The sequence below is a fragment of the Carassius gibelio genome, chromosome B4 (genome assembly GCF_023724105.1).
Source record: "Carassius gibelio isolate Cgi1373 ecotype wild population from Czech Republic chromosome B4, carGib1.2-hapl.c, whole genome shotgun sequence".
Taxonomy (NCBI): Eukaryota; Metazoa; Chordata; class Actinopteri; order Cypriniformes; family Cyprinidae; genus Carassius; species Carassius gibelio.
In genome coordinates this window covers 16,845,234-16,865,710 of record NC_068399.1, presented here as the reverse complement: position 1 = coordinate 16,865,710, position 20,477 = coordinate 16,845,234, and the positions used below count along the sequence as shown (strand labels likewise).

At 36.0% G+C, this 20,477-nt stretch overlaps 1 protein-coding gene across 6 annotated transcripts in view; it reads right to left on the bottom strand.

The window, feature by feature from the left end:
- The window catches only part of LOC127956450 (ankyrin repeat and sterile alpha motif domain-containing protein 1B), a 163,282-nt gene that overhangs the window by 20,741 nt on the left and 122,064 nt on the right, over positions 1–20,477 (bottom strand). For all 6 annotated transcript variants that reach the window (XM_052554344.1, XM_052554346.1, XM_052554347.1 and 3 more), the window contains 2 exons: positions 18,154–18,252; positions 16,458–16,610 (listed from right to left, as the gene is read on the bottom strand). In XM_052554344.1, coding sequence (XP_052410304.1) covers positions 16,458–16,610; positions 18,154–18,252 — 252 coding nt within the window. The remainder of the gene's footprint in view (positions 1–16,457; positions 16,611–18,153; positions 18,253–20,477) is intronic.

Genomic DNA, 20,477 nt, shown 5'->3' with positions numbered 1-20,477 from the left:
CAGAAAGATCGGCACTGCAACTTTTACTCTACCAATGGCTTGTGTTTGGGGAAGGGACTCCCTTTATTGACCAATGGAAGATGGAGGGAGCGTTTGGGAAACCTGTTTCACACATGGATTATTTTTCAAGCTTCAGCTGTTTATGAAAGTGGCGCCAAAATTAAATATTAAACTTTAACATACGTTCCTAGTCTTGTTGTCAATGACACATCAGTATTATTTTAGTATTATTCATATACTATTATAGTCTTTATGGTAACACTTTATGGTTGCACTTTATTTTACAGTATGTGTACTTGAATGTACTTACAGTGTACTTACCTAAGAAAGTACTACTGGTAATATAAGGTAACTGCATGGGTTAGTTTATTTTTATTTCAGCTTTAATCATTTTAATACTTTGATTTCGGTTAGCTGATAAATATCTCTTTTAAAGTTAATTTACATTTTTAAATACCAATTATTTTTTTATTTTTTTTATATATATATCGACCTAGCGAAACACACATTTTTAAAAATGCCTAATTCGTTTACAGATCTGAATTAGTTTTCCTAGTCTGGTCTGAGAGCTAGTTATTTTTGGTTAAAGCAAATGGTTAAAGCATTTTAATGTTGGTTGTGGCTTTTTTTTTTTTTGCTTTATTTTCATTTATAATGTCCACTTTTCACAATCTACAATCCAATCAAGTCTCGCCTTAAATTTTTAGCCTTTTGACCATCCCAATTCACTCTGAAATACATCATCTGAGTAATATGGGCTGCGAATGCCTTCTAAAGACTGTGAAATGAAAGGTTAAAACTCAATACGTAAAATGTCTTCATAAAGATCAAGCACTTCTTTAAAGGTCAGGTCAGGCCAGAGCAATACTTCTCAGCCACATAACTCTCTATGATCTCATGCTCGAGGCACCAGCAGACATAAGTAATAGAGCTCAGAATGAGCTGTGGTATGGATGAGCAGTTCCTCCTAATTGAGGGAGCTGAGGCGCAGATGCCTGTCTGATGGGGAGGATGTGAATACAGTACTGTTTGTGCTTACAGTAGCATTCGTGCATTGGATTTTGATGACCAGGAAAACACTAAGTCCCTCTTTTCACTCACTTGTTCTGTTTTCCCTCTTTTTACCTCAATCCCAAAATGCAACACAACATCCCAGCAAATATATTGCTAGTAACCAAAATCACCATCTGACCATTGGTATATTTTCCCTATTTTTTGTTTAAGTTTTAATATTTTAGTGTCCATGCTTTAAAGAGGATAAATTGACAGATGCAACCTCTCTAAGGTTTTACCATGTTAACAGCTAACATGCCAAAAATCAAGTTATATCAGTTAGTTTGTTTTTCCTATTTTCTTTTCCCCTATTAGTTTAAATATTTTGAGCATCACTACTTTTAACAGGTCGAATTAGAGAGACGCAAGTTTTCTGAGGGGGGTTTAGCATGCTAATAGCTAACATGCTAGTGGTGGATTCACCAACCAAAACCAGTGATGTTAACTAGTATATTTTTGACTGTTTTTGTTTTAGCTTTATTATTTTTCTAATCACTGCTTTATAGAAGCACAACTTCCCTAAGAGGGTTTTATCATGCTAACAGTGTATTCATAATCAATACCAACCACAAGTGATGTCGACTAGTTTATTTTCCCCTATTTTGGTTTTAGTTTTAATATTTTTAGAATCACTACTTTAAAGAGTGATTAGTCAATTATGAAAAAAGAAATTTTGCACCTACCATCCCCATTTCTTCTATTTTTTTATCTGAAGGGTAATATGTGAAGCACATTGATTGGCTAATGAGCTGTAAAGCTTACACGATTGGTCAAATGACCTTTAAGCCCATGAAAACCAGCCGTGAGCACTTGGGTTTCTTCTGCTTGACGTCACCCTTCCAATCTCTCTGTAACTCAATATTTTTTGTTCATATGGCATAAAATGCTTTCCATAAAATGCTTAATAACATGTGGCATGTCTCCCTTGCTACAGCGGACGGAATGTAGAGAGCCAATCAGTGCAGACATAACAGGTTTTTACTGCCAAGATTACTAGCCAACACAACCCACACAGTGAACGTAATGAGGTCTAGTATACGTGCGTGTACAATGTGTCCACAAATCTTCCTGATCTCCTGCATTCTGGGGCTACTTTATTGGTCTACACGGATTTGCTTGGAACAGCACTAATTTGTTCATTTTTCATTACTAGTATTGGCGGGTTTCAGCTCACTGAGAGACATCGGTCCAGTGGAAGATGCTGCCTGGTGTCCAGTCAACAACTAGCCACTCAGGAGCCATATCCAGTCCATCCATAGCGGGTACAATTCAAACAAGCCCAAGGCCATCATTGTCACGGCAACTCGCCGTTATCCATCTCAGATCCATTTATAACCAGCGCCTCCCAACCAGGACAACTGGAAATGAACCAGAGCCTGCCAGTTACCTAGCAACTATGGAGCGAGTGCTGGTGCTTTGTGTAAAAATCCAGCAGGCCTCTGAGGCAACGTAAAGGAAGATATACAGCAGCGCGCTGGACCAATGCTGTGAGGTTTGACTGTGAGTGAGGACACGATGAGCCAATGAGGGGACATGTCACATTTCTGCCTTTACCAATGATAATAAGGGAATGCTGCTCTATGTGGGGATCAAAAGGAATCAAGAGAAAAAGTCAGCCTCCAATACAAAGACGAGGAGAAAAAAAAAAACAGACGTCATGACAGTTTCTCTCATTTCTCTCTCACTTTCTACACGCATTCTCACACACTCCTACTCATTCTTGCACACAAACCCACAGACATGCCAGACCAAGAATGAAACTGTGGAACATGCAGAAAAAAAAATCATGCAGTATGGAACATCTAGTGAGAACAATGTGATTTGACTAAACAGTAAAATTGCACAAAATTACATATTGTCAAAACTGAGTAGTCAGTGGGTTGAGTGAAAATATTTGTTGACTTCAACCGTTAGGAAACAAACAGGCTGACTTGATCACATACACTTATATAAGATACAATCTTGCTTTAAAAGAAATTATAGATATTACAAATTACAAACTATATATATATGTATATAGTAGTTCGTAATCAGAAAAACTGCATTTTTACATTTAAAATGTAATTTATTCCTATGATGCAAAGTTTAATTTTTAGCATCAGAAATTAATAATAAATTAAATTAATAATTTCCTTAAAAAATTAATTTAAAAAATGCTGATTTTCTTCTGATTTCTTATTATTTTCAATGTTGAAAACAGTTTTGCTGCTTAATATTTCTATGGAGACATGATAGATTTATTTCAGAATTTTTTGAGGAATAGAAAGTTCACAAGATAAAATATATATAGATATTTTTAAACATTATACATGATTGTATAGCTCCTTTCAATCAATTTAAGGTATCCTTACAGAATGAAACTACTAATTTCTTAAAAAAAAAAAATAATAAAATTAAAAAAAAAACTTTTGACCAGTACTGTATGCAAGTTTGATATATTTCAATATTTGATATGTACATTAGTTTTGATCTATTTGATTTCTTGGACAACCATCATGAAATAGGCCACTAAACAAACTCCATATAAATGCCACTTTCCATATAAATGAATAAGGAATGCAATTCCTTAATCCAATATATTTCAAATCAGAATTGCATGCATGTGACACATACTGTAGTACATCAAATCCATTCCAAAGTAATCTCATAAAGTGATCATCTGAAATAGGCTTGCTTCTGGTGTTAAGAATCTAGTTTAAGTCAGGGCTTGCCGCTGTCGACAGTGACATAAGGGCCCACAGCAGGCAGATCAACGGCATTAGACCGGCAGCCCTGTCACATCCCGCACAGCACCAGGCCGCTGATTGGATCCAAGCTTCAAAACACCACAGGATTAAACAGCAGAGGGCCCGGAAGTGTCCTCGCATGACGCCTGCACCGTACACGGAACGATAGATCCTGCTTTTATGCAAGTGAAAAAAGTCTTAACTGCTCAAAGTCTTATGCTGGAGTGGCTCGAAAAGGCCAATGTCTGTAACAGTGAACAGAATAATACCAGTGAGACATGAGACATGACTACTGTACCTTGTTAATGTGGTGTAAAATCACCAGCTAGCTAAGACGACAGGAGGAGATTTACGCTCAACTGACTAATGTCAGGTCTGATATGACTGTAGTGTTGAAGGATCTGATCTGTGCAGACGCTGCAGTCAAGGGCTCCATGTGTAAAACAGCATAAAACCTCCGCCTTCAAAACCAATATGAAGCAGAATTTGAAATCTATTTTAGTTGCGCAACATGGGACGTGTCTGACTGAAAAGGGATTTCAAGTTGACTTAAAATTCTCTTTGTTCATCTACACAATTAAAAATGAATAAATGAAATCAAGATTTAATCAGCTGCACAGAAGCATCAACGCTAAACACTCCAACCAAAACTCCAAGGACAACTTGGATTTTCCAAAGTAGCTGTTTTTAGGGAGTAGTTTGGAGTTTGGTCTATTGATTTGAAGAAGGACTGTGCGTTCCTCCTTATAAACTGCAGATTTGATGCTTCCAATTTAATAAATATTAGTGCAATGCTGTAAGAAAGCAAAAAAAAAAAAAAACGTGCTCTCTGGCTGGACTATGCAGCCACAGCTGAATAATTGATCAAAAGATAAATGCAATATAGTCTGCTGTGAGTACACATACAAAAACAGGCATAAATAGAATATAAGCTCTGTACTTGACACTGTAGAGAGCTGTAAGTGAAACTGTGAAGACACCACAGCCAGTCAGAACATTTTTGATATTTCACATAGTTACATAAAGTAAATTTCTGCACCAAAGAGATTTCACAAGACTTTTTGGTGCATATAAAAAAATATATAATTATATATAATTTAATAAATATAACTTATATTCACCTATCAGTTGTAGTTAGGTGTAAAATTAACCAAACTATTCTAGAATTTATCTGAATCCACAAGTATGCATTTTCAGGCCACACCGCAGTGCTGTACACCCAGACTCATTATTGCCATTTGTTGCAAGGTGTGTGAAACTAGAGCAAACAGCTTCTTTCTTTATTCCACTGACGGGAAAACCATCTGGAACTGAAGTGAACTACATAAAAAGCCCCACCCCGGTAAAAACCTTCCCCAAAAAATCCCAAATATCTAGCCTCCAGCAAAGTTAAAAAGGAAGAAAAGCTCTGTGAGAACATTTTGCCGCACCCTCTGAGACTTCACAGCTTATTGGCAGCTTTATTTGTGTTATGAGAAAGCTTACACCTCAAGCCCCATCCACATGTGGATGGCGTAGCTGTGAGATTCCGTCTACACCAGTGCTGATCCATAGCACAGTGGGTCCCACTTTCATTATGCAACACCACCTCACTGCTGTACCCTTCTGATCCTTCGTGACTCTTTCATTGCTGACTGCAGAAATGAGCTAATGCAGCCTAATGGAGACGTCTGCCTGCCTCTTCATCCCAAGGCATAGTCATCCTCACTGCTGTGCCATCTACAGATTACGTTAACACTTCGGTTTTAGAACGTCCTAAAGGCAAGCACACACGTGAGCACAACTACGAGAAATGTATTAAAGGGTAAAAATGATATAGTGAATGTATCACAGAAAGTGTACATAAGTTCTATAAAGTAACCATTAATGTTGTTCATAATTTTTCATGTGCTATGAGTGTGTGTGTATTATAAAATACCTGAACTATAATTAGATTTCTTTTATTAAGAAAAAAAATATATAAAATATATATATATATATATATATACATACATATATATACACACACACACACACACACACACACATATATATATATAATAAACATTAAAAGTATACATCTATAATTTATAAAATAATATAAATATAAAATACATTTATCAATAAACCACAATACTGTTTTTTTTATAAAAATATAAAATATAAAACAATAACATTATGAAATAAATAAACATTAAAATTATATAAATAAATAATTTATAAAATAGTATAAATCAATATAAAATACATTTATAAATAAATCACAATAAACCAAAAATATGTATTTAAACAATGATTAATAAGAAAAACTAAAAAGCACAAAATGTATGAAAAGTGTATATTATTGTTGAGTTTTGCAAAGATTACATCAATTCCTAGTCTTCTTAAAGATAAACTTTAAAAGAATATTAGGTGACAGGAAACATAATATAAATGTAAAATCAGGTTGATGGAAAAAAAAGTGAAAGGTGAAAAAAAAAAAAGATTTCTAACAACAGCCGATAACTGACACTGTATGGTTCCAATATAATGCAAATCCATTTTTTCCCTTGACTATTTTTTTTATGTTCCTTTAGTGTGACAAATATATATATTACAATGAAAATATTCCATGTAGCTCAATTAATATGTGCTCATAATTCCAAAAACAATTCTCCTAGGAAGCCCACATGTCCTGCGGTGTGAAAAGCATTGCTCCGTCCCAAACTATTTGAAATGTCAACCAACCACATACGCAAACTCACACTAATGCATACACCACTGCACGAGTACATACACACATCACACCAATCGAACAGCGTATAACCGAGCATGATGCGTAAAATCACCAAAGTAATAAAGAAACTACAGCATGGTGCAAAGTAGTTGAGGGACGACGGATCACTCACTGACAAGACACATAGAAGCAACAGCAAATGTTTAGCAGGAATGCAGGAAACAGCGGCTGGCAATGCAGCAAGTGAGAACAAAAGCTTTAACAGTGCATTCAACTAAAAAACAACAGCACAATCCCTTCTAATGCACCCTCTGCTTCACTCTTCCTCTAGTGCCAGTGACTTACCCCGAGTTTGGCCGCTCATCTGCTCAGTCAAGTCCTCCGTCCCCAAACATCCAAGAGCCCTTGCGAGGGTCCTGACCTGCTAACTCTCCTATACAGCATAAAAGCTCAAACCTACATGCATACTTCTACGAGAATGAAGGTGTTTTTCACTCTCCACTCTCCTCACGCTATAAAACAGCAGAGGTTTGTACTCCAGCAGCAAAGCTCTGTGTCTGAACACGTCACCCTCCTCCTCTCGCTCCTCGCTTGCGCTCTCCGCCTGGTTACTATGGATACCCTGCTCCCATCCAGCGAGGAGCCGCTGCGTTCGCGTGCCGTAGCGGGAGTGCAGCGCAGGTGACCGTTTCCTCGGCTCATGAAGCAGCGCTAGTGTGTGAGACGGGAGACTGAACGTCCTTAACTCACGCTCGGCTTTCTCCGCCTCACTCTCTCATATCTCTTTCCTCTCTCTCTCTCTCTCTCTCTCTCTCTCTCTTCATTGTTTAATGTGAGTTCCAGAGCTCAGCTGCCGCACACTGCAGTAAGATTGCAATTCATTCATCCTGGTCTCATTTGGACCTCGTTTAAAACCTCTTAAGCCCAGCTGACAACATTTATAGAGTTGACTGTTGGGAAACATGACTGTCATCCAACCAACTAACATAAACGGGATTAACAAGCTGATCCAGTGCTGAAGTTGTTGTTTGTTGGGGCAGCGGGAAATAGCCTTAAACAATTTGGCTTATGGTCTGTCTTTACACCTTAAGACTGGTAGACATACTGTACACCAACGTAACAGTTCTGGCTCTCGACATTCAAAATGTGTGAGGGATATACATGCACATATACTGTAGTTTATAAAAAGACGCCTGACAGAAATAGATTCTGCAGCAGCGCTCCTGACTTGACTCACCAGCACAAAAAATATTTGCATCAAAATGTGCATTCACAATGTTTCTGGACCTATTGGTTATCGGCCAATATTAAGAGTTTTGTGTCATTATCTATTGGTTTCAATCAACCAGTATTTAACATTTATTTTGCACCATTTAGACAGTGCTCGAACTCATTTATCAAGATATCTTTGCTGAGAATACATCTAATGCTTAAGTTAATCTTACAAGCATTAATAATTATAAAGTCTGTTAAATGTAATCTTGAGCCAATTTTAAATTACTATTCATGTTTCTATACTGTATATTTTAATGTTGTGATGGCTACATTTACTCCAGCTTATAGTCATGTGTTTTATTGATTTATGTTTTGTTTATATTGGATATTTACTTGTTATTGGCCAAAATTAAAAAAACATTGATATAGTTCATCAGCTCGGAGCACGCTGAATTTTTACCCAAGACTGAAGGTATTTATAATACTAATAATATTAATATTTTGTTTCATTACCGGCTGAGAGAGTTTATGCACAAATGATGTACCTATGTGGCAGATATATACTACCATTCGAAAGTTTTGGATCAGTAATATTTTTATTTTGAAAGAAATCCTGAAAAATACTGGTTTCCACAACAATATTAAGCGGCACATTTGTTTTCAACGCTGATTATAATAAGAAACATTAATATTTATAAGTACACAATCAGCATTTTAGAAAGATTTCTGAAGGATCATGTGACCTTAAGGACTGGAGTAATGATGCTAATGCTGTTATTTTATACTGTAATGATATTTTAGAAAGTCACAAATCTTTACTATATTTTTGATCAAGTAAATACAACTTTGGTGAGCATAAGAGAACCCTTTCAAAATCTTACTAACCTCAAATTTTTGAACAGTAGTGTAAAGCATAAAGTCACACAGTCATTATCACAAAATAAACCAGTTAATAAATCAAAAACAGTTTTAACGCAAAACAGACACACTTATTACATGGTAAAAAAAAAAACGGCCAATGGCCAATTATACGGCTCGGTGATCATTACACAAAAATATCTGACCGCAAAAACACCAATCAGAATCCAGTGTTCCACTGAGCCGTGTAATAAATACATTTTACTGTTTGAAACCCAAGCCTCCTCCATGAACGTCATGCTTAATCTATTTTTATGAGTGTGCTTGTTAGCCGTCCTTAAGAAGCAGGCCTCTCACGGGCCGCTGGATCATCTTGATACCCATCAGCAGGATTTGTACACACCCCCACCACAAGAACGTGTGTCAGTATGCGTCAATTCAAAACATGAACCCACAGGCCTACCCACCCACACTCGTCCACACACACACACACACACACACACACACTTACATATACAGTACAGAACAGCCCTCAGTGTGTCTTTTGGTATTAAAGCAAATGTTTTTCATCACTGTTGAGGTGTGAGGGAGTGTAATACAGGTGCCAAAAGGAAAGAACAGATAGACAGAAAAAAAAAATGGGGAGACCGTGTGTGTGTGTGTTTGATGGGCCTGCTGTGTTAACGAAGGCAGTAGCCATCTGCTAGTGTAAGAAAAGACAATTTGCAATCTGTGTGTTTGGAGGTGACAGGAAGTAATGAAAACAGGACTGCAACACAAAGGACAAGGAAGCGCATTATGACACACACACAAAGAGTCTGTGAATCGTAAGTGTTGGACCACGCACACGTAAAGGATACATGCCCTTACACACTTACTCACACACACACACACGTCAGTTTTGAATCATTCGTACTTCACACAAGCTGTCTCTATGGTAACTACCGCCAGCAGTCACGCCAACCGGGTAACATTTGTAAAAAGAAAAAAAAACGAGCTAAACTATTATTACGAGCTAAATGACTTCTGACCGCCTACTAACACGGCCCGAGCACGGCAAACATAAACCAGCGGCTGGCGAGAAACACAACTTGGCACAGCATGTGACAAGTAAGAGCAAGTGCTATTTAAATACATTAAATGCAATGGTAACAATCAGAGCTGCGCTAAAAATACAGACCGTACAATTCAGAAAAAGACAATTTAAGCACTTTATGTGTTTCTGTCTTGTATCCAAAACCATTCACATAAACTGATGGAGACTGACCTTATTCAAAGTCCAACAGGAAACCACCCCGGCTCAAACCAGACATTTTTTGGATTAAGAAAAAACTAATCAAAACCGCTTTATTGTAATATGAGCATGCTTTAAAAAAGCCACAGACTTGTGACCGCGCGACCATGGGCGGCCAAATGATCCATTTGGTTTAAAACTATTCCAGAATGGTTTGGACGCATTTCGTTCGGAGCTTAAGCTCATGATGTTCAATCTATATATAAGTGATAAAGTCATTAAAAATCTATTAATATGAAATAATGAATGTAGTGTATGAATGTGAGAAAAGTCAAATTATTAAGTAAATATAATAAATGATAAAAAATAATTATATAGATCAATAGATATGCATTACATAGACTGCCGTTCAAAAGTTTGGGTTCAGTAAGATTTTTTTTCAGTAAGTCTATTATGCTCATCAAGGCTGTATTTATTTATACAAAAATGCAGAAATGTTAAATATTATTGCAATTTCTAATATTGTTTCCCTATTTTAATATACTTTAAAATATAATTTATTTCTGTGACAAGAGTGCTGAATTTTAATCAGCCATTCCTCCAGTCTTCAGTGTCACATGATCAGAAATCATTCTAATATGCTGATTTATTATTGGTGTCGAAACTGTTGTGCTGTTTCTTATTATTTTGGAACATTTTTGATGAATAAAAAGTTGAAAAGAACAGCATTTATTCAAAATAAAAATCTTTTCTAACAACATAAGTCTTTGCCATCACTTTTTATCCATTTAACACAGCCTTGCTGAATAAACACTGTTCTTTTTAGCTTTTTATTTATCAAAGAATCTTGAAAAAAGTATCACGTCCGGAAAAATGTCTTTTATTATAAAATGATTATGAATCAGCATATTAGAATGATTTCTGTAGGATTATGTGTGACACTGGAGACTGGAGTAATTCAGCTTTACTTTACAGAAATAAATTATAATTTAAAGTGTATTACAATAGAACCTGTTATTTTAAATTGCAATAATATTTCAGAATATTTTGTAAATATATACATCCTTGATGAGCATAAGAAACATACATACTGTACATACATATGAACACATAAATTAGATGAAAATGGTAAACCATTCACAAGTCCATTTTCATGAAAGATTTTCTTTTTTCAACAGTGATGAGAGCAATAACTGAGCTGCTTGGGAATGCAGACATGTTGAGCCCTGTTATGAATATTATCAGATGAATGCCTGTGGTAACCCTGAGGCCGGACACACACACGCAAGCCTACCACTCACTGATGTGCTATATACACACTCATATACAGGCTCTTACATGCATGGAATGACACTGTTGGAGACATACAAGAAACAAAAAACACCAAAGCTTTGACGACTGACATCAGCTGCCTTTGTTTAAAGAGGCTGTTTGCTTTACGTCAATGTCTCTGCTTGCTCACACTGAATCACTCTGCTTCTCCTTCAGGAGGCAAAAACCCTGTCAGAACTGTTCAGAATCAAAATACAGTCTTAATTATATTGTTTCTTAATTTCAAAATGAAACTAGCCCTACTCACAAGACACAGAGCAGACTCAGGAAAAAAAAAAAAGTCATTTATGCCAGCTGAATGCTAAAATAATCCATGCCAGGTCCGTGTAAAAATAAATATGTGCTTAGAATAAGAAAACAGGGCGGAAAGTGACATTATACAGTTCACATACTGACTGTAATATTATGTAATGTGTCCCAAATACAATCCATGTATTGATATATTTAGTACATATCATATTTATATATAATATTATCAATGCACCGGCAAAGTAAACATTCTTTATCACATCGATATTTTAATTTTGAATCGCACATCTTCAAATAGTCCACTGGCCAAAAAAAGAGTGATGGCGCCATCTAGTGAATAGAAGGTGTATTACAGCTGCAAACATACGACATCCAGAAAGTTACATAAAGAATAGGCCGAGATGTGGGATTTGGGAATAATATGAATAATAGGCTGGTCTCAGTCGATAAAATTGTGAGATTAAGCTAATTCATGAAACATTTTGGATCATTAAAAGGGGTTTCCTTGATTATTCTTAGTTATTTTCTATGAATAGAATCAAGCAGCAGTAGTGACATATGAGACAGTAATATTAGTGACATTATACACAGACATTTAGTACACCCAAAAGTTTGGGGTTAGTACGATTTTTAAAAATTTTTTTTTTAAGAAATTAAATTCTATTATTCAGCAAGGTTGCGTTAAATGGTTTAAAAGTACGAGTAAAGACATTAAAATGTTACAAAAGATTTCTATTTTAAATAAATGCTATTCTTTTGAACTTTCCGTTCTAAACATTTGAAATATTAAGCAGCACAACTGTTTTCAACACTGGTGATGATAAGAACTGTTTCACAAGCAAAAAACTTGCATTTTAGTAAGATCTGAAGGTTCACGTGACACCGCGGACTGAAAATTCAGCTTTGCCAAAATAAATAACATTTTAAAACATATTAAAATAGTTATTTGAAATTACATGAATATTTCATGATATCCCTGTTTTCTTTTCAAATAAATGCAGCCTTGTTGAGCATGAGATACTTCTTTATAAAAACCTATTAGGTGCAAAATTTGGTATAAAATGAACTTTGACCTTATTAAGCCACAGTGGGCTTGTGTAATTATGTTTGTGAACAGCAATAACACACATCTCTCACTGTCTAGTCCAGCAGCCCTGGCATCTGTTGTGCTGAGCGTTTATGAGCTGATTTAATCTGGCTCCCTTCACAGATGCTATTTCTCTCTCCCATTGCCCTCTTTCTCTCTTCTCCCCTGCCTCTCTTTACACTGACGCTTCTCAGTCTCTGAACCACAATGCTACTGCTGTGCTATCAGTCACCATGTTTCATTTTAAGGATGACATTCTCTAGGAAACCTGAAAACAAGGCAGTATTCTGTCCTGTCTCCCATTTCCTCTTCTTGGCTCGAGACGAGGGCACTGCTGTGTACTACACTGCATAAAGTGTCTTCTCTTCCACTCTCTCAATCTCATTTACAGCAGAGAGTTCAGGACCCGAGAGACAGAGGCACTCTGTGATCCGTCTAAAGCGAGGCTCATTAGGGAAAGTTCAGAATGTCCCATTCCTTGAACAGCTCAACCACTCTCACACACACACACACACACACACACACACACACACAGTGTCATAAAAGATCAATCTGTGAATATCCACCTCCTCTTTTTTTTTTTTTACCTCTTCTCAAACAGTATGAGCTTGTGTTAAAGGGATAGTTTTCCATGCAGTAATAATTATTTAGCCTTAATTTATTCACCCACATGCAATCAGTTCGGACATTGCACAGTGCTCATTCAATAAATTTACAGCTAAACAGAGCTGAGTTTTGAGTCTGCAATTAAATGTGACTATTGTTTTAGCACTTCTGATCTCTTCTGGAAGCTGACTCCCCTTGTTTTGTGTGAACCCTTGGTATTTTTAACCGACTCAAACCTAATGATTTGAGTGGTCTGTTTGGTTTATATTTAGTGAACATATCTGCTTTGTATTTAGGTCCTAGGCAATTGAGTGATTTATATACACGAGTAAAAGTACATTAAAATCAACCCTAAATGTCACTGGAAGCCAGTGTAAGGACCTGAGGACTGGTGTGATATGCTCAGATTTTCTGGTTCTAGTCAGAATCCTGGCAGCAGCGTTCTGGATGAGCTGCAGCTGTCTAATGGTCTTTTTGTGAAGGTCGGTGAGGAGCCCATTACAATAGGAACCCTGCTGGTGATAAAGGCTTGAACAAGTTTCTCCAAGTCTTGACTGGAAACAAAACATCTAATTCTTGCAATGTTTTTTTTTTAGATGATAATATGCTGATTTAGTTACTGCTTTGACATGACTACTGAAACTAAGGTCTGTCTCCAGAATCACACCAAGATTCTTGACTTGATTTTTAGTTGTTTGACCCCTAGAGTCAAAGTATGCATTCACCTTGAAAACTTCATCTTTGTTTCCAAATGCAATGACTTCAGTCTTTTCCTTGTTTAAAGGAAGAACGTTTTGGCACATCCAACTGTAAATTTCATCAATGCCTTGGCAGAGGGAATCAGTTGGGCTGTAGTCACTTGGTAATAAGGCTAGGTAAATCTGGGTATCATCAGCATAGCTTTGAAAGGCAATTTGGTTCTCTCTCATTATTTGACTTATACAGCATATACAGGCTAAACAAGAGCGGTGCAAGAATTGAGCTTTGTGGGACTCCGCATTTAAGTGAATAGGGTTGCAGTCTATTTAAAAGTATAGTCCATAAGGTTTGTGTGATATATCAAGTCTTTTGAATGTACAGTAGCTTTCTGTGAGGAACAAACCATAAGTTATTAATCAAAAATGTTTAGGTTTGACAAATATGATCAGTGACTAATGCATGTGGAAAACAGTGTTATCTTAGTATTATTTATATACTATTATATAATCAATAGAATTGTTCATTTAAAAGTTTAAAGCTGTAAGTTTTAGTGATTTTGTTATGTACTTTCGTCATTTTAATCCTTTTTTTTCAGTATTTATATTTAGTTAGATTTAATTTATGTTTATTTATTTTTTAGTACAGTTTTTTTTTTTTTTTTTTTTTTACAAAAAACCAGCCATAAGTAGCATAGGTTTATTTGTAGCAATAGCCAACAATACATCATATGAGTTAAAAATCATCATTATTTAGATTATTTTGCACCCTTAGATTCCAGATTTTCATCCTAACAAACCATACATCAATGGAAATATTTTTTACTCTGCTTTTAGAAAATTTCAATTTCTGGTTTTGTGGTCCAGGGTCACATATTTTATTTGGTCATCTTCAATTAACCCTCTAGGATCTGAGGGTGTTCTGGGGCCCAGGAAAAGTTTTGATGTGCCCTGGAATTCTTTTTTATTTTTTATTTTTTTCAGTTTCTTAAAAACATATTAATGTGTAAATATGTGAGCAGCATGAATGTACAAAATATGTGAGCAGCATGAATGTAAATCTTTGTGTTTTTGAGAAAAACGAACATTTTAAAAATCACTGCAAGCACATTGTTTTGTTGTTATAATGACATACACAAATAAAATTAGACCCTTTGCAGTTTCAAACAATAGTTTTAAATAACACTGGTCAAAATGCAGATGAGATAGGAGAGTTTTTCCATTAAACAAATTTTATCATATGGCTTCAGAAAACTTATATAGAGTATGATACTTATTTGTCCATTTTGGAGCTTGACAGCTGCAGTTTGCATCAGTGTCTATTATATCGAAGAGCAGCATTAACATTCTTCTAAACTTCGCTTTTTGCATTCCACAGAAAAACAAACGATTAGAACAACAGTTTGAGAAAAAAAGATTTGACAAAATGTTCGATTTAACTTTTAAAGTCAAGTACTTATTTACCATACCACAATCATAAAATGCAAAACTTCCTATATGTACAGTGGCGTTAAGCAACATTCTGCTAACATCAGAAAAAAAAAAAAAAAAATACCTCTAACAAAAATTTTTTGCTTAACGTATCCATTCAAAACTATAAAAACAATAATTCCTTACTCTGGCTCCCTCTTGTGGCCAAACCATGGGTTTATTCCCATTGCAGCATTTCAGTTACTTTCCACAGTGAGTGGGTGTGTGTGGTTTTTTTTTTTTTTTTGAGAGAGCTAAAGAAATCACATCCCACATTATTATATAATCTGCTCATTCCTTTTCTCTTTCCCTCCCTCGGCTGAAAGTGAGTGAAATTAGCATACGTGAGGCTGTAATTAGAGTCATTTAACACCATATCTGTTAAAGCAACACATCACGTGATATCACTGTCATCAAACATCCCATCTATCTTTATCAAACACGGGAAAAAATCCAGCAAGCATTCACTATTTCTGTTTAACCACATGGGCTGCAGGAATAACTATTGAATTACAGGTAAAAATAAAAATAAAAAGCCTTTATTTGGCTGATAAACTTCAGAGAGATCAATCAATTGGATCAATAACAGTGTGCAGACATTTAGAAAGTTAAAATAGGCTACTTCCCAAACATGCAGGCTATGCTCAAAAACAGATCAAGTTGCCCTGAAATTTCTTCTTGTTTAGTGTCATACCAGAGATGCTACTATTATATCTGTGGTTTCGCTGCAGTCGAAAGCAAGACAGATCGGACAGGATTGTTTATCAAACAAACACAATTACAGGCAAGATTCAGAGCCAGCCGAAACTCTATTATGACAAATCGGCCAATAGGATGTCAGAACGATGTCTCAACCTCTGGTTGTCATTTCAAAGGTCCTCTAGCAAATCTTGTTTCAAAAGACAGCTTCATTCCAACAGCACTAACACAACAATAACAGAATATATGGCTAAATACACTGTGTGTGTGTGTTTAAATACAGGGTTCACACATTCACATAACATATATATATGTGTGTGAAGTCATTTTACACTGAGTGCAATAAAATATTATTATACAGTAATATATAATCAAAACATTTAAGATTTATTCACAATTTCCCCAGTTATGTTTTTTATTTTATTTCCCTGATATTTCACTTGACTGTAACCCTTCCAATTCAAACCCAAATGAATCTTTTAGAACTCAGTTTCATCAGAACTTCAGAAGACAGGAAGTGAGGTAAAGCAGGACTTACATTAATGAGCTCGATCTCCCAGATCTTCTTGACCAGCTCCATGGAGGTGTAGCCGTTGATGAGGAAAGACTTGGTATAGTCTCCCAGCTCCAGAGACTCCAGCCATTCTGCCACTGAGGTGGGGTTATTTCCATCGTAACCGATGGGCCGCACCTTAAACATAGAAACAACTGTTAAACTACCACATCAGTAACAAATCCAGAGGCTGGACACAGTTTGGGTTATAAATGAAGAGGTCTAGCATGTTGTTATTCTGTGCTGGAAACACCTGCTGGGACTCCTAGCATGAATTTCCATTCTGGTCCACATTGATTTGGCGCTGGTCTAGCCGATAAATAGGAGACAGACAAGCTAACAAAACAAAACTGTGTTGTATTCCTAGGGAATAATTCCCATATTTACTGATAAAATAACATACAGTATATTGAAAACACAGGCCTTGGATAAAAGCATCGGCCAAATGCATAAATATAAATGCAGACAGAGAGAAGCTATCAGCTAAAACAGAGTTTGAAAGCGCTGACTGCAGATGAAAAGTTGAGTTTTATATGAGTCCTCATATCTCTCTCTTACACACATACCATTTCCTGTCCTTAATCTTAAATTCTTCTTCTTTTTAAAGCAATAATTTTCATTTTGATCCTAAAATGAAAGTTCTGTCGTCATCTACTTATCCATATAATGTAACTTAATAGACATCAGGTCCGATGAGCTTGAGTTGATTATAGTGAAAAAAGAAAGTGACTTTAATTGGATCTTTTCTTCCTAAAAAGCTATTACATGTCTTCAGAAGACATTTACTGGAGCCCAAATCCACATTCACTTTTCTAATGTGGAAATGAGCAACAAGAACATTCTTCAAAATATCTTTGTTTGTGTGTTACACAGAAAAAATAAGTCACGTAAGTTTTTAACAAATTGAGGATGAATAAATAATGAAAGAATTAAAATTTTTTTGGCTGAACTATCCCTCTAAACTCACCCCATTCGGCTCATGTTTGAGGTTTTCACATCTGTTTGAATAAAAGCGTGTTTGCACATTAGTGTGTGTGTGTGTGTGTGTGTGTTCTTTCTATCTTATCAAAACACAACCATTCCCCTCTGCTGTGTCCTTTCAGAGATTGTGAAGGAGAAAGGGAGTGCAAGGTTGTTTGGGACACAAGTGAGATTTATTTGAAGTGGGGTCTCCTGCACAAACGCACACACTCAATGCCAGAAGCTTTGCTGGATTACTTTAGAGGGGGTCTTAAATGGACTATTCTTGGGGGAGGGTGCACCCTGGGAAGTGTGTGTGATAAATGTGGATACCATGAAACCTCATTTGGTAATGAAATCCATGACACACATGTATCACATGCAGAATTTCAGTGATCAGCACGCATATTTCATTACAGTGTTCTTCAGTTCAGTGTCTTTGTGTGACACTGAAGTCAGTGATGCTCCCATCAGAATTGCCTGACCGTAACTTATCAACCTTTTATGTGTGAGCCAGTACATTTGCAATAACCGGGAAGTGAAGCCCGAGTTTATCATCTTTAGAGCTTCACAGCCACTGGTTACTATTTGCTGGCGCTCAAAACTGTTAGAAAGAACATTTTTAATTACAAATTTGCTTCCAAACGCATTGTTAGCTGATATTTTTGGAGCTGAAAGCACCCTGTGGGAGCCCTACGACGTCCCCGATGTCTGTACTCACCCTGGGGAGCAGGCGAATAGCCTGAAGAAATCGCTGTCTGTGGGCAGAGTTTAAAATCCCGATCTCTAGCAGGTCCTGGTCCTCCACGACATTACTACCCTACAGTAAAAAAAAAGAAAAAGAAAATTTGTACTAGTGTAAAGGTTCAACAATAACATCTGTTTAAGTAGTTACAAAACATACAAATATTAATGATAATAAAAACAAATAATAACAATAATAGCAATAATAATGCAAATTAATAAACAAACAAACAAATAAAATAAAAATAAAATGCTGTAATATTTTGGAACACTTTGGAATTGGGTTCACTGCAACAATGACACCCGTTGAAGTAGTAACAAAAGAATCAAACAAATAATCATAATAAATGTATCATCATTTTTTCTTGGACAGAATCCATCTCATTTACATTGACACATAATAAATAAGGCAAAAGAGACAATTTGCTCTAATTAAAAAATTGGCCTCTTCAGATCACATGAGCAACACAATCAGGAGATCCACAACTTGATGTGCACAGGTGAACAAAAACACATGCTGTCTCACACACAGACACACTATTAAGCAACTGCTGTTTCATGCTGGGTTTCACCTTTAATGACCTTTCAGTTACTCCAATCAGAACAAATCAACCTCCGATCCAACAGGGCCAGAGATCTGAAAAAACGCTCTATTCCTAACAAACACACACACACATGCGGTTCTTTCCTCTTAGGATTAATAGTATCTAATTTGCGCCAAGTGATTTCCCCATCTACCAAAAAACATCACAAAAACAGAGATACACATGGAAACATAAGGTGAATGAAAACATGCTGATAGATAATGCACTAAGTGATGTGTCTACCATTTCACAAAGCTGGATAACCTTGATGATCCCACTCAAGTAAAAAATGTGACCCTGGAGCACAAAACCAGTCTTACTGTAAGTCGCTGGAATATATTTGTAGCAATAGCCAAAAATACATTGAATGGGTCAAAATGATAGATTTTTCTTTTATGCCTAAAATCATTAGGATATTAAGTAAAGATCATGTTCCATGAAGACAAGTTTCCTACTGTTAATATAGCAAAACTTAATTTCTGATTAGTAATGTGCATTGCTAAGAACTTCATTTGGACAACTTTAAAGACGATTTTCTCAATATTTAGATTTTATTTTGTATTTTTGCAACCTCAGATTCCAGATTATCAAATAGTTGTATCTCTGCCAAACATTGTCCGATCCGAACAAACTACACCCCAACAGAAAGCTTATTTATTCAGTTTGTGTTTATATTGATGTATAATTTACCTTTATGACAGTTGTTTTTAGTCCATGGTCACATATATAGCTGATGAAATCACTTCTGAGCACCAGCATCTGCTCCATTCACAGCACTACAATCCACACCACAATACTGGCATGCCGAGTAGAGTTAGATTGATTGCAGGTGTCCCAAGACATTACTAATCAGTCACAGCACAGACCTGCTGGAAGCACACTGCTTGCTGCTCACTGCATACTGCCTGCTATTTTCTTTTTAATAGCACAGTATGAATTGCAAGAGTATTATACTTCATTGCTGTCACATTACACTGCATGTTTAATTCAGCAAGTGGCATTAAGTTTTCATCATGTAAATGAATATACATTTAATCCAAGCTTGTGTAAAAATGTCTGAACTCTTAGCAGTTTGGTCAAATAATGGGTCAAGAAAATGATGTTTGAGTTGAAATTACAGTTGATAATTCCAGGTCATTTGCAATACAAAGGTCAAGTTGAGACCACTGCATTTTGAATATGTTTAAAAGTATTGAATGTATTTAAATCAATGCAACCTTTCATTGTTTAGCCCTAAAAAGAGAACTGTTTGAATGCAGATGTGTTAAACATTATTATTAGTAAACCACAAAAATAGTTGTGTAACCAATCCATCAGTCAAACAAAACAAAAAAACAAAACAAAATAAAACGCCTGTGTTTCATAAACACCTGTGAAGGAATTCACGCAATCGGAAACTGTGTGGCTATGTGATGCCACAAAAAGTAATCTGTGTAGAACTTCACATTTCTTCATTTGCAATAAACTGCCACAACCCATTCTCATCAACCAGTGTGTCAATCACCACCAAACTTTCTCTAAAAGGTCTTCAAGTAGGGAAAAGTGTCCACTATAAAACGTCTTGATCACATTTCTTTAAATAAAATCAAAATGCAAATGACTAAAATAATACCACAGTGTGATTGTTGTATCATTCCAACAGTGTGAAGGTGAAAGAATATAACAGCTCATGAAACAACAGCATCTCAAACCCTCATAGCAAGTTCAGAGTAAGATA